The 14,453-nt window shown below is 34.6% G+C and overlaps 1 protein-coding gene across 6 annotated transcripts in view; it reads left to right on the forward strand.

Moving 5' to 3' along the window:
• Positions 1-14,453, forward strand: part of ADAMTS6 (ADAM metallopeptidase with thrombospondin type 1 motif 6) — a 148,212-nt gene that overhangs the window by 72,075 nt on the left and 61,684 nt on the right. For all 6 annotated transcript variants that reach the window (XM_051788272.1, XM_051788277.1, XM_051788273.1 and 3 more), the window contains one exon: positions 6,462-6,608. In XM_051788272.1, the coding sequence (XP_051644232.1) occupies positions 6,462-6,608 (147 nt within the window). The remainder of the gene's footprint in view (positions 1-6,461; positions 6,609-14,453) is intronic.

Below are 14,453 nucleotides of genomic sequence, written 5' to 3' on the forward strand. Positions count from 1 at the left end.
GGGAAGCCCTTGCTGGATCAGGCCCCTGCCAAGACCTGTCGTCTTGTGGAGAGAGGAGCCTGCACTGGAGCTGGTTTGCTGGCAGGACTTGTGACCCCATGGGGGACCCACACTGTAGCAACCTGTGCATGAAGGACTGTACTCCATGAAAGGAACTCATGCTGGAGCAGTTAATGAAGAACTGCAGCCCATGGGAAGGACTTACATTGGAGATTTAATGGAGAACTGTCTCCTGTGGGTGGGATTCCATGCTGGAGCAGGGGAAGAGTGTAAGGTGGAAGGATCAGCAGTGATGCATGGTAAACTGACTGTAATGCCCATTCCTCATTTAGGAGTAACTTCGAGCCTAGGAAGAAGGGACAGGTGGGGGTAAAGCTGTTTTAAGGCTTAGTTTTTATTTCTCATTCTTCTACTCTGATTTGATTGGTAATAAAATTAAGCCTGTTTCATTCAGGTTGAGTCTATTTTGCACATGATGGTCACTGGTGAGTGATCTCTTCCCTGTCTCTATCTTGACCTTTCCTCGTATTTTCTGTGTCCTGTTCAGCTGAGGAAGGGAGGGATGGGCACCTGGTATCCAGCCAGGGTCAACTCACCACAGTCATTCAAACCTCAGCTGCATTTCAGGACCTGAGTTTTAGTTTTTCTGGAAGAAGAAAACTGCAGACCCAGCAGCCCTCAGAGATGTGTCAAGGAATGTATTTCTTGTACAACTCTTGTACAACTTGTACAGTACTCCAATCTGAGGTATTAAGAACACATACGCCAAACGTCATAGTAGCTTTTTCAAAAATAGTTGAAACACAGCTAGTAGGAATTGTACTAATACCACCTCCTGTCAGCTCTCCAGCTGATGCTGTCATCGTTGTTTTGTCTATGATGATGATGTCTTCCATCTTCAACTGTAGCAGGTCTGACAGACTGTCTTAAATCTACAGTGTATGAAAACATCAATAACAACCAGAACACTGGTTAAACTTATTCCTGCTAGGTGCCTAGGATTGACTGAGAAGAATGCCTTGAATTTTTAGGAACAGTTTAACCAACTTTTTTAATTTCAAAAAACAAAACAAAACAAAAGAAAACAAACCACACCGAACCAAAAAACCCTAACCAAAATGTGTCCAGTTTTTGTCTGGACAAGCCACATAAAGCTATACAAAATTATATTCTTACTTTCTTACCCCCCTCACCCTCCATCCCCTGCCCCAGTCTTTTTTGTTAAAAGAACATTGTTTTATGCCTGCCTAATATTGCAGGTATTAAAAAGTTTTCATTGGAACTTCAGTTTTAATGATGTGCATATAAAATGAAATGTCATAAACATAAAGCAAAAAACCCAATTTTGTGACCTGTTTATATTTAAAATATGAAAAAAGGTCTGTGTCTAAATAACTGGGAAATATTATTTGAAGATTAAAATTTACAGTACTAAAATATTTTTTATTACATTAAAGCATTCTAATCAAGGAAAACAAATGTTGTAAGACTTCACTGGTCTTAACTAATGTACAAAAAGAATAAATGGAGGTGAAGTGGAAGGTTATCGTAACCTTGAAGGCATCTTGAATTTCCAGAGGAAATCTGAGCTTAGAAGTTTGCTTTCTGGTTGGAGCCAATAGTTTCTGCTTTGACCTGCAGTACAAAAACCTGATGCATCTGTACTGTGGTTCTGTGTAGTACACAAGCCTTACTTGATGTTTCTCTTGTGGCATGAAGGCTGGATAGCTATGACAGTGTACTACAGGAAAAGTTTGTGCTCCACTTTTTTCTAATATTCCTGTAGAAGTCTGTCATTTCCCCCTAAGAAAGTTCAGGTTTCTGAATAGGCTGCATTTTCTTTTTAGTAAATTAGAAATTGCTGTGCTTTTTAGAGCCCCATGCGTTATTTAATCCTAAATGATGCTCATATATAAAAATTATATTTGATGGGCTGTTTGGTCATCAGACGTAACTCAGAGAAGAATGGTACCTAGAAAATAAGTGGGAAAAATATTAGGATAGAAGTATGCTGAAATTATGTTTAATTTGATGACAGGTGTGCTTGTTATAAAGCTACATTATTAAACTAGTTTGTTTCCCAAGTTTTTATGGAACTAACAAGTTTTACTAAAGCCAAAGTGTAAAATTCTGCATTACTTCAGAACAAATGATACGGGATGCTCCAAACCAAAGAATGATATCCAAATGGAGGAAATCTGCAGTTAAGGTTAAAATCCGTGTTAAGACATGAAAATGGGAAGTAAAGTAACTAATTAGCCATGATTCCTCCCTTGAGGAATATTCAATATTAGCTAGTTTCGATAAATGCTATCAATGTTTGGAATCCTAAATTAAAATAAATTGATTCTTCAATACAATATTTTAAAATTATTTTTTCTTTCATTTGTAAGAATGAAACTCATTTGAGTTGCAATTCGCACACTGTTAAGAAGCTATAACCAGTACTTTTGTAACATTGGCTAGAAATGTATGGAGAGCTACATAGAAAGAGGAAAATTCTCTGTTAAGACATGATATGGGGAAAATATTTAATAAAAGTAAGGAAAAAGTGCTGACCTTTTTTACTGAAAAAACATAAAATCTTGATTGTATATTCTCTGAAATTTACCATAACATTGTAGCAATTGTCAGATATTTCACTACTAGTAGACATGAGAGTAATTAATAAAATTAACCTGTATGTCCACACAGAAATTGTGGGTTTTTTCTATGTAGTTCATAGCTCTGATATTCTAGAGAAAAAAAATCTATTATTCTTTAATAGTATTTTGTGTTCACAATTTTGTTAAACAAAATCATGCTGAAACATGATAGTTTTCAGTATCTTCCATCCTTGTATTTGCTCTACTTTCACTAAGAAAAGGCATATTAAAGCCATGGCTATGTTTACAGATGCAGGGAAGCTGAAAGTCTTCTTAGTTTTTCAGTGTAGGCTGTAAATAGACATTCTAAGCTATATGAAATACATATAGAGATTTAAGTGACATGTTTTTAACAGTTTTGAGAGTAAGTACAACACACTACCAAAATAAATTAATAAAATGTTCATGAAAAAGTTGTATCTGTCAGTTTCTCCAAGCAAATTACGATACACTCTTTAGATCTTCTGTCAAGTACAAGAATACTTGTTCAAACATGCCTTCCATCTGTAGATTGTAATAGAGATTTACAGTTAGAAAGTTTGAAAGTATTCTTCAGTGGTTCACTTTATGATCCTTCACTGCCCTTCATTCTTCATAAATGTTAGATCAGTTTATTAACATGCTGAGACACTAGAGGAAGTTCTAGCACTGTACTACAGTCAAGATACTTGAAAATGGCTCATTTTGCTCTTACCATGTGTGTTTATCTCCTAATACAGATAATTAGTATCATAAAACCTCTTAAGGTTAAAGTTTATTTTTTCTTCTTAGAAAGAAAGGTTTCTTTTTCTTAAAGACTTATATGTAGTGTTTGGAGCTATAAAGCAGCTTCAGGTAATGGACAAGAAGATGAAATGCTCGATTTTACAGTTTCTTTTGCTTCTGTTCCTGTAACTTTCTTGCCTCACTTGATTCCCAGTTCTCAGTCTCTGACACATTTCTCCTTATGCTGTTAAACAATTGGCAGAGCAAAATAAAAGACACGGCTTTAAAAAAGAAGAGGTCAAATTCATGTAACTCATGAATCTGTAAGAGACAAAAAAATTACCATACCCTGTATTATTTAGAGAAATGAAACATTAGGAAACTGTGCATTTCTGAATTCTCCAAAGCCTGAGAAAGCTAGGAAATGGTTTGATATGTAGATAATTAGTATTACAGTTGGATAGCAGACATAATTGGTTTAGAAGAAGCTTTTTACTTAAGCAGCACATTTCAGGTAACTTCAATGCTATTAAAGTACATGATATACAAAATAAACCTCAATGCAGAGTATGGAGATGCATTCAGATTGGTTTGGATCTGTCTTCTTGGAATCCTAAGCCTCTGGATAATAAATAAGAATGGAAGCATTCTGGCTGTCTCACAAAAATAACTGCTGCCATTTCATATATATCAGCAATAAATGTTTTAGCAACTGTAACCATCATAGTTTAGAACCACCAAACAAGTCAGTAACCAAATGAAATTGTAGGGACCTGCATTGTTTTTCTTTTGCAAGATAAAGGAGGGGTAGACAAGTTTACATTCACATCCTTCCCTCTCATACTCCAGGGTCTCTGGTTATCTGTTGCTGTTTTATTCAGTGCAGCTGACACTACTTATCTCCCCTGTGATTTTTGAGCTTGGGTCTTAAGCTGGATGTGTGTTACAAATAATTCTCTCAGATAATTTTTTCAGATATAAGATTGCCAAGGGAAAAAAAATTCTTCAGTTACAGATGTTAGTAAATGAAACAGGCACAGAGCACTAGTAGAATGTGCTACCTTTTCTAAGATGTATAAAAACTGCAGATAATTTGCAGATGAGTTTCGGTTATAAATTTAAAGTTCTTAGTCTTGCTGCTTTGCAATTCTGCTTTGACATTCTTAAATGTCAAGTAAGTGCTCTCTTGGGAAATGAGGAGCCATAATTCGTGCAAAAAAATCAGGAGCTGCTGAGTTAAACATCTTTCCTTGAGATGGTAGGTGGAAAGGTAACTTCACAGAGTAACTTCTGTGCCACCTGAGAAGACTTCACTCTCTCCTCATTCATCTGGCTGTTCTTTTAAAGACAAAATTATACTGGTAGTTTTAGATACGCTTTTTAAGCCAGTGAAAGAAATACAGTCTGTATATGTTTGGTGAGTTTGAAAAAGGTAGGTAAATTATAACAGTGGCTCCATAAAGAGTATTTTATGTTCCTTCATTTCTTCCCTGTCTTTCCATGCCAATCCAGTTGCAAACATGCTTTCGAAAAAGAGCCAGTTTTAATGTAATGATGGCCAAATATAACCGCATGTTCTGATGGTAATAAAAGGGGAAATTTTGTTGGAAATGTGTTTCCATCTGCAGTCCTGCCCATAAGAGTGCAAATTACTGGACTGTAGTGGCATGCTACCACTATCTTTGGAAAGAGATGACAATAATTGTAAGACCCCTCTACAAATGTCAGAAAAAACTACCTGCACCTAATGATAGTTTCATCCTAAATTCAGAAAGGCCAAGTAGAAAAGCCGCCTTGGAAGGGGATAGATGATTTAGGTGAATGAATATGTATAAAAAATGAGAATACCACTGGCTCATGGAAAGGCGTTGAGTTTCTATATGCATCAGAAATTGCAGCTTCCATTCACAGACATGCTTTTTATCAAACATACAACTGCCACTGTCAGCAACACAATTTTTTGCATAAGGAGAGCTGGTAGAAGAAGGAAAGTTATTAAACTATGAAGTTTGTTCTTTTATTTATATGCCCAAAAGATAAAAATGTATTTCCCAGATAAAATTGTATTTCCCAGACTGTTGAAGTTTGTTATTTTTTTAACAAATGGAATACATTAACTAGGGATAAATGGATATGAGAAATTGTCTGCATGATCCAATAAATTTTCGTACGGAGTAATTTATGGACTTTATTAAAAATTAAGGCTTTCTATTTTCAGAAATTCTCTAGAGACAATTCAAAAGGAAATGTTTCTGTTTGAAGTACCCCAAATTCTAAGAAATTATTTCCATTGAGGACAGGTCAATAAAGCACATTTTTCATTGTAAAATACTTGTTTTGTTTGTTACGTTGGACATGTAAGCTCTTTCCTCCCATAATATATATAGATATTAAAGACTGATCATAAGAATTAACATGGGTCTGAAAATTCCATTGCATTCTATACATTGCTTAGATGAGTTAATTAAAGCTGTATTTTTTATATGTAAGGGATATTCTTTATTTGATTATGTCATTGTTTGAGGCGCCAGTCAGACCTTTCCCATGGATATGGCTTTCTGTGTTTGTGAGATATCATGAACTGAACCAGATACATAGTCATTGCTACAGACTAGATATTCCATAGGGAGACATCCCATAGGCAAGAAAGTAATGCCTTTTTGATGGTGAAGTCCTTCCTGAACCTCTAGGAAACACCCATCATTCACTGATATTCTTTTTCTTATATCCATGCAGTTAATGGGATTTGGGAGGACTGGTTACCAACCTTGCACTTGTAGGTGGTTATGATCAGCTGAAGAGGTGAAAATACTCATTGTATTGAAGCTCAGGGTAATATTAAAGTCTTGTATCTTGCCAGACTACTGTTATGTTTTCTTTAAAAGCTTTAGAAGATAAATAATGTTTTCAGAAGTCTATGGAAGAAAAGGTTATGTAGTTGTACTGTATCCTGAGATCTGAATAAACTAAACAGAACTTAACTGATCCTGATTCTCCACTTATAGTTCTCCTATACCAGGCATGATTTCAGTAAAGGTGACTTTATGTTTTAAGAGATGTCTGATGCTGTAGGAAAGTAATGGGCTGTTTTTCTCCTCCTCTTTTGAGCAGTTTTGGTATGAATCATGATGGGATTGGAAATTCCTGTGGGACCAAAGGTCATGAAGCAGCAAAGCTAATGGCAGCTCATATTACAGCAAACACCAATCCTTTCTCTTGGTCAGCCTGCAGTCGGGATTACATCACCAGTTTTTTAGAGTAAGTAATCTCTCAAGAAAAATGAGTTTTCAAAAAATTTACACTTTTTGGGATCAGTCGTAGAGATATAGTGATGTGTTGTGATTGTATACATTTTTAGAAGGAACAGACAGAATTATAGAAAGTCTTTTTTTTTGTAGATTACATTTCTGTGAAATGGCAAAAGCTTCTTTTGCTCAATTCCCCACCTTAACAGTTCTCATTTTTAATCTTCTCAAAACATTTTGAAGTGCTGATCACACCTCATTACTTCATTAATCTGAGGGTGAGAAATAGAGATGGGCAGAATTTGTCTATGAATGTTGAGAAGTATATTTTTTACATACATACATAATGTGAGGAATTCTAATGAAGGGAAGAAGGTTATGACCCTGTTCCTTGTACATTTCAGTCTTAACATGTTTTTCATACAGTATTTTGGGTTTTTATCTATCAGTGTTCTTTGATACCATTGGTGAGATTATAGGAGAGAATGGCATAGGTCTTTATACTAATACCTTAAAATTGTGCTAACCTCTATTACCACTTCTTGGTGATTTTTATCCAGAAGTAGATTGCTACCTGAAATTTTCCTGTGAAAAAATCCAAAGTCAAAATATGTTATTCACCAAAATGTGCTCATATCAATGTATACGTTGGTATAGATGGTGCATAATGAAGACTTTGTGTGTTTTAAATCGTGGAAGACAAATACATAACTATCAGTTCACTGAAAACAGTTTAATATCAGATTTTTTTAAATGCTGAAAGGTGGACTTTACTGGAGGTAAATGGCAGTTTGTTGGTAGGTTCAGTGTCATTAGCACAATCATTCCATTAAGAAATAAAGGTTGTTCAGTAATTTTGGCACTTACTGTATTTTAGGAGATGGACTTAAACCAGTCAAGTTTCTTACTATGAGACTACTAAGAGTAAAAGGAGCTTCTCCTCCTCTTTCAGGGATCTAACCTCAGAATAAGGTGCTGTATTCTGAATCTTATCTGGAGGGAACCATCCAGACCAATACCTTTGGGTTGGTTCAAATGTGAAGGATCACTGAATTGGGCTGAAGAGGTGCTTCAGTTCCCCATAGAGTTAGTGAGCAGAGACAGACATTTGATGGTGGTGCTATTCAGGGGAAGAAAACTTCTCATCAGTTACTGTAATAGGTTAAGGCATTTTGTATCATGCCACTGAACAGTGCACCCACATGGTTTTATGAACTCGTGCATTTAAGATTAGTGTCTAAAATAAAGCACATTAAGTCCTCCTTATGTATATGTGTGAGTGATACAGGCTTCTCACAATGTCATTTGGTTTTCTAGGGAGATATATATATGTGTATATATGTATTTATTTAACACTACTATTATTTAAAAAATGTGTTGTAGTTTTATTTTATCATTACTTACATTACTTACAAATTAGTTATGTTAATTCAATGCTGTTTCAACTAGTAGTCTTTTTAGTATGTCATTGAAGCTTCATTTAACTATGACAAAAAATATGGTTTTCATATCTCTTGAGATTATTTCACAGCTTCGTAGTTCTGATTGTAAGCTTACAGTTCAGGTATTTTCTTGTAGCATTTGAGAGTTTGTTTCTTCATGTTTCATTTACTTCTATTTGTTTCTCTCCTCTGAAAAACTCCATTTCAATCTCGTAATTGTCCTGACCGTAAGCTATCTATTGATGAAGTTATAATTCAACAGATAGCTAAGGAGTCATTTTGTATTTATGGGTTTAGAGAAGAAATGTGGTAATATTCTGTGGATTGTATTACATTGTAAATATAATAGAGCTCGTCATTTGTTCATAGTGTTCCTGCACAGTTTCAAATTTCAGACTGATGAATGCGGTAATCTTTCAAATTTATACTGCCAGTTAAAAACATGTTTATCTTGTATCTTGTTTCAGTTGTGGTTTATTTATTTATTTATTTTATTATTTACTGTTAGCATCTCCATTGTTCTTTTCCATTCCCTAGGTTTGATTTCTGGTTAAGTTTTGTTTTTAAATCTGTGGGATGCCAGGGAAATTGCAGCTATATTAGCATAAAGCCAGAAGAGTACTCTGTTGAATCTCTTCCCATAGTTCTAATCTCTTCAGGTTTTTTGAGATACTTTTCTATCATGGCAAGTGTTTGCAATTCTACTTGAATTACTACCATCTGTGGATTTCATTAAAAAATCATTACTGAAGATACTAAGTGATATTTGAGCTAGAGTAGAACAAAAACCTACACATAGCAGATTCAATAATACATTATCTTTTATAATATTTTAGCTGTATTTTTGTAACCTGGAATGTAGATGGTATTTTTTTTTCCAAAGTCACCTTGGATAAACATTATTTTACACGTTGTAATTATTATAGATTTTCAAGTTGTGTAGGATACTGTGTTAAATAATTTAGTAAGAGTCAAAGATAACTTTTCTTTCATCTACTAATTCCACAATCTATTTTTAAATATGTCAGATTTCTCATTTATGCTTATTATTGTCTGTGGTTCTAATATCCTATAAATGAATTGGTACTTTTTTCCCCTAAAATATTTGATTTGTTGTTTCATAAGGTAGAATAGTGAAAATTCTAGGGTTTTTCTCCAGTTTCTGCTTTTCTCACCAGCATTTGTGCCATCTCAATGACAGCAGGAAGCTGGTAGAGTTATGCAAGTACTTGCAGGGACAACTGTCAGAAGCCAAGATCACTTTTTTTTACCCATTCACACCTTTCCATAAAGCAGAACAGCTCTAGGAGCTGTTCTACTGCATTTCAATTGCAGGTAGGGAACAGTTAGCAAGAAGCAAAGAAAAACAGCAAGTTTCATGTGGCAACATTTCCTTGTCTGCTTTTATAAGAGCAGAATAGTCTGCATCTTGACAGGAAAAATTATTCTTTATTTTTTCCTCATATTTCTTCATAACTTAGCAACAGGTGAGGAAAATGCTGATTTAGGGCTATAGAGCCCAACCTGATAGATGATGTCATCTGTGTCTCCAGAGAGATTAGACTCTGCACCCTTTCTTTCAATTTTCCCTCTAGAAGAGCATCTTCATCCTCAAAACAGCTGGCACAGGACCGAGTAGACTAGAACAAGTAAGACAAGTGGCGTTTTTTTCTGTTGTGAATTAGTATGGCTGGTTTAGGATTCATTTAGCTCTGTCTAACAAGAAGGATAGAACATGATGGTGTGAAATGCAGATACCCAAGCAGAAACCTGGGACTGTGAGTCTGTATGACATAACACAATGCCTGATTTGTCTCTTTGGATCGGGGTAGAAGTTTGGGCTGGGCCATCATGGCACCAGGTTAATGCAACTGGAATGAATTTTGATAGAAGCTCATTATGTGTTCACAGTATTATATGGTAAGGTAGATCAGTGTGGATTTACTAGTTTACCAGCTTGGGTCACCACCTGATAGAGCAGTTTTGCACTGAGGAGTAACCATTAAGTATCACTTGGAAGATACCAGTTCAGTGAGGCACTAGCTGGGAAATCAAATTATTTTGCAGGATTGCTGGATAGAGGATAATATGGCTCAAAGGATGACAGTAAGACAAAGCAAAGCTATGTAGTGCTAATAGATCTACCAAAACTCTTAGCAAGGACGGTCAGTCAGCACAGATGCTGAAATGGCCAAAGAAAATATTTTTTTCCTGGGGAAAACATTCTTTGAAGCATATCATAGCTGTTGTCTGTCAAGCTTATAATAGCTTGTCTGTCAAGGTTTTAGGTAGAATGAAAGATTGACTTAATTCAGTTTATCAACTGAATTGTTCATAAGGACTTTGCAATGGTTTTAAATTTCACTAACATTGTATGGAACTAATTAAAGAAATACTGACTGAGAATTGAATGCTTGGAGAGCAGTGTCAGAGAACAGAGATTCCTGTGAGAGGAGTAGAAACCCTTGGTATCTCTTCATTGGAGAAATGAACCAACCCTAAAATTATTTTTTGTGACTGAATACCAATTAATATAAATTTCATTCAATGCAGCATATATATATTATATATATTATATATATATATATATAATATATATATAAAACCTGCAAGTTTCATTATATTCAGCATATATTTATACAGTATACCTGTGGAGCCATGCAGATACCTAGATGTAGATAAGAGAACTTTCTACTTAAAATTCTTTGTTCAGTTACTTCTGTGTTTTGTTATAACAAAAACTACGTGATTTCTGGGATCATAGTTCATTTATCTTGTCAGTATCAGATAGGAGAAGGTGTTAGAAGAAACCAAATGACCAACTCTGTCTTTCAAAGTCTTTCAAAGATGGAGGGTAACCAAGAGTCTTTAAACTATTTGAATAAGATCTATCACAGGAAATTCTTCGAGAGTCTCTACAATTGCCCTACGGCAGGATTTAGATATTGGACTACACCTTTCTCTGTCTGGAAGGGAGCCAAAACTACCTTGGTCCAAGCAAGCCCATGCAGACAATATAAAAAAAGGTATTCAGTGTTCTGGTGCAGACGTCATCTAACCAAGAATCTTAAACGTACAAGTGGATATGCAGGATACATGTAGGATACATCTATATATGCCTCATATGCTATCTATGGCAGTTCCCTGGTACTCCAGAAATGTAAAGTAACTTCTAAAAAAAAGGATAAGCCAAGACTAGTTTTGAAAGATCACATGAATCACATAAAAATTTCATATCTTTCTCTACAGATCTACAGTATTATATAGATAAACTTTGGATTATAATTTGCTTCTTTTTTCTTTAAAATATACTAGGATTTTTCTTTTCCTAGCAGGTAACTGAATAAAAAACGTGTTCCTCATTTGCTGTAAATTTCTGAAACTTGTGTTTTACTTAAAAAGCTACCTAGTTAAAAGAAGACCCAAACATTTCTGTGATCTTGGGGTGGCAGTGTGGTTTTGCGTGTTGACTTTGCAAGTATTACTCTGTATCTAGGCCCTTGTGAAGGGCAGAATCATCAGCAGATTTTCATTAATTATTCTATTTGTAGAGTGTTTGATGAAATAAATGATTGGTCCAGTATTTTATAGCTTAGTATCTCACAAATTGTTAAGACCAGATTTTGGTAGAGGCATGGTTTTTATAGATGAACCAATAGATTTGACTTAATATGACTGCTGGGTGAATAAAATAATGCTTTAGAACACAGGAAAGTTTGGAGAAAACTATGCATTAAAGAAATAGCAAATTACTACCAGCAGCAAAAGAAAAATTGAGTGTGATGAAAAGATGGTGCAAAATTAGAGAGTCTTTGCTATGAAATAGCAATAATAAGATGTAGAGTGAGCCTTGCACAAAAGATTGGAAAGAAGTAGATTCTTATCAGGACATGATTGTTGCATCTGAATTTCCCTAACATACAAGCATGTTTTCATTTAGTAATTATATTCAAGATAATTTCAATTTTAAACATACCACTCCAAATCACATTTCTGTTATTTATGTCCTGATTCTGCAGATATTTATGTGATTATCTGTAGTCTTGAGCAATCTGCAGAGTTTTTTCGTTAATGTCAAGTAAAGCAGCTTTTGTAACCTGTAGAGAAATATATCCTGGTGCTCTCTAAAATCAGTTTTTATTCATAAATATGCAGCAAGGATTCTGTTAGGAGCCTTACATGTAAATAATTCATGGTTTTATTAATATGTATATGTAGAAATGCTCTATGTTTATTGTTAATAATTTTTACTATTGCTTTTTCATTATATGTGTAATTTGGTATCAGAGTTAGATAAAACGTATACTGTCAGTATATTTATGTATTTAATTGTTTAGCTATAACAGATATTCACAAATATTAATAATTAATTCAATTTATCATCATTGAATGTAGCTTTCTTTATAGTCCATGTCATTATTACAAATGAAGCTATTCTGTAACATTCAAAATCTATTTTCAGAGCCAGTGTTCTGGTATATTTTGTTCAACCATTGAAGGATTTGTATGGTACTGTGTAAGTTGCTGAGATATTTGGGAATAGATACTGCAATAGGAACATAGTCCCTGAGATATCTACACCCGTGGTTCTTGCTTTTTCTCTTTTTTGACCTTGGATACAGCAGTGATATTTGTGCAGAGGTTTTGCATTGTTCAACCTGTAAAGATTTAGAAACATTTAATCCCTGGTTGCTGTTAATTTAGTTGAGCACTTAGCAGTGACAGCGTGTCTGAGATCTGAAACTTCTATAGAATGTTCTAGTACCCTTGATACCCTTCCAAAGAGAAGAATAATTTGCTATTCTGTGATATTAAAATACAAAAAAATGTTTAAATTATATTGTAGAGTGTTTTAAAATGATCTCTGGAGACACTACACTGGAATACTGGGATGAAATAACATCAAGCTTAGCTATTTTATAATTAAGTTCCACTATTGTCCCATAAAATGTCATGAAATCAACCACAAATTAGGAGAATGCTAAAGTCTTTGAGTACTTAGTACTCAGTAGTACTACTAAGTACTAAGTACTTAGTACTTAGTAGTACCTTATAGAATAATAGACTGTAAGGATCACTTTGAGATCATCTTGTTTGTATTTCAGATTCTAAAGATTTGTCTACCCCGTGTTCAGAAATGTAAATGCTCTGCAGGTATATCCTGTAGATTTTTTGACTTGGTATATGCTTCCTGTATAAGATAAAATCACAAAGCACAAAAGTAATTGTGAGTAGAAATTTTCTAAAATTGGTGATCTGAAAGTATTTGGGCATTCTTTTCCTATCTTTTTTTACGTGTACACAAACAGCTTTTTTCCACTTTTGTAGGCCTGACTAACCATTAGATCTCTGTTTATGGAGTGCTCCAAAACTGTTATTCTCCTTGGACCCTTTTGGTTCATTCCCCTAGAGTTAGCCGAAATTTTTTTCTCAACTCTCTGAGTTTCGCTTTGGTGGAGCAAAGAGAAAGAGATAAGAAGGAGGATATAGGCTCAAGAGTATTGCACCATTCTGAAGCCTTGTAGAAGTTTTCTGGAAAGGTTATATGGTCCTTGGTCCATATTCATCCTTTGCACAGCTTTGGTCAGACCTTTCATAACTAATGGAAAGTCTCTGGTTTTATTAAAGCGTTTTATAACACATGCCATTTCTTTTCCATGATACTTCAGTTCACACAATACAGTATCGGAGATCAGTTTTGTTCAACTACTTGAGATAAATAATAGAACTGAAATAGAAGGAAAGCAAGAAAGATTTTCAATCTAGTAGCTAACAAGTGAATGACTTCTCAGTATTCATTTTCTCATTTTTTTACTACTACAACAATATTTAATTATGGTGAGAATCCTGTTATTAGAGCAGAAGAGTTGTATTTTTGTATTTAGTACAAGGATTTTTGACTTGCATTTCTACAATTACATGTCTTTTGGAGTGGGTATAGACTTCAGTCACTTTGCAGTGATCTTTTGAACTCGGTACTATTGGAAATCTATGGAAATGTTCCCATAATACGGCAATACTAGCTCAAGCTGATGCCAAATCCTAAACTTCTCACTGCTTGTTTAAGCAAAGATTCTGTCTGCAGTTTATTCCAGACATTACAGAAAAATCAGATTGTATTTGAGTTATTTTCACACTGGAATTACTAACATGTACTCCTCATACACACAAAACACAACTCTGAAATATTTCAAAAGAATGAAGGATGTTTTCCCAGCTTCTGCTATTAGAATATATATATCTACTTGCAGTAATTACCTGGAATAAAGGGGAAAATACATTATTTTTTTAATGCCAGAACCACACAGATTCAGGGAAGTTTTGAAGGTAGATTTTAGCTGACAGGATACGTGGGTGTGGTTGTGTGTGCAGGTAAATCGCACTGAATTCCTTGGAATTAGTCACCAAATACTGTA

Source organism: Manacus candei, unplaced genomic scaffold (assembly GCF_025592945.1).
Source record: "Manacus candei isolate 608988 ecotype Guabito, Panama unplaced genomic scaffold, ASM2559294v1 h1tg000024l, whole genome shotgun sequence".
NCBI classification, from domain to species: Eukaryota; Metazoa; Chordata; class Aves; order Passeriformes; family Pipridae; genus Manacus; species Manacus candei.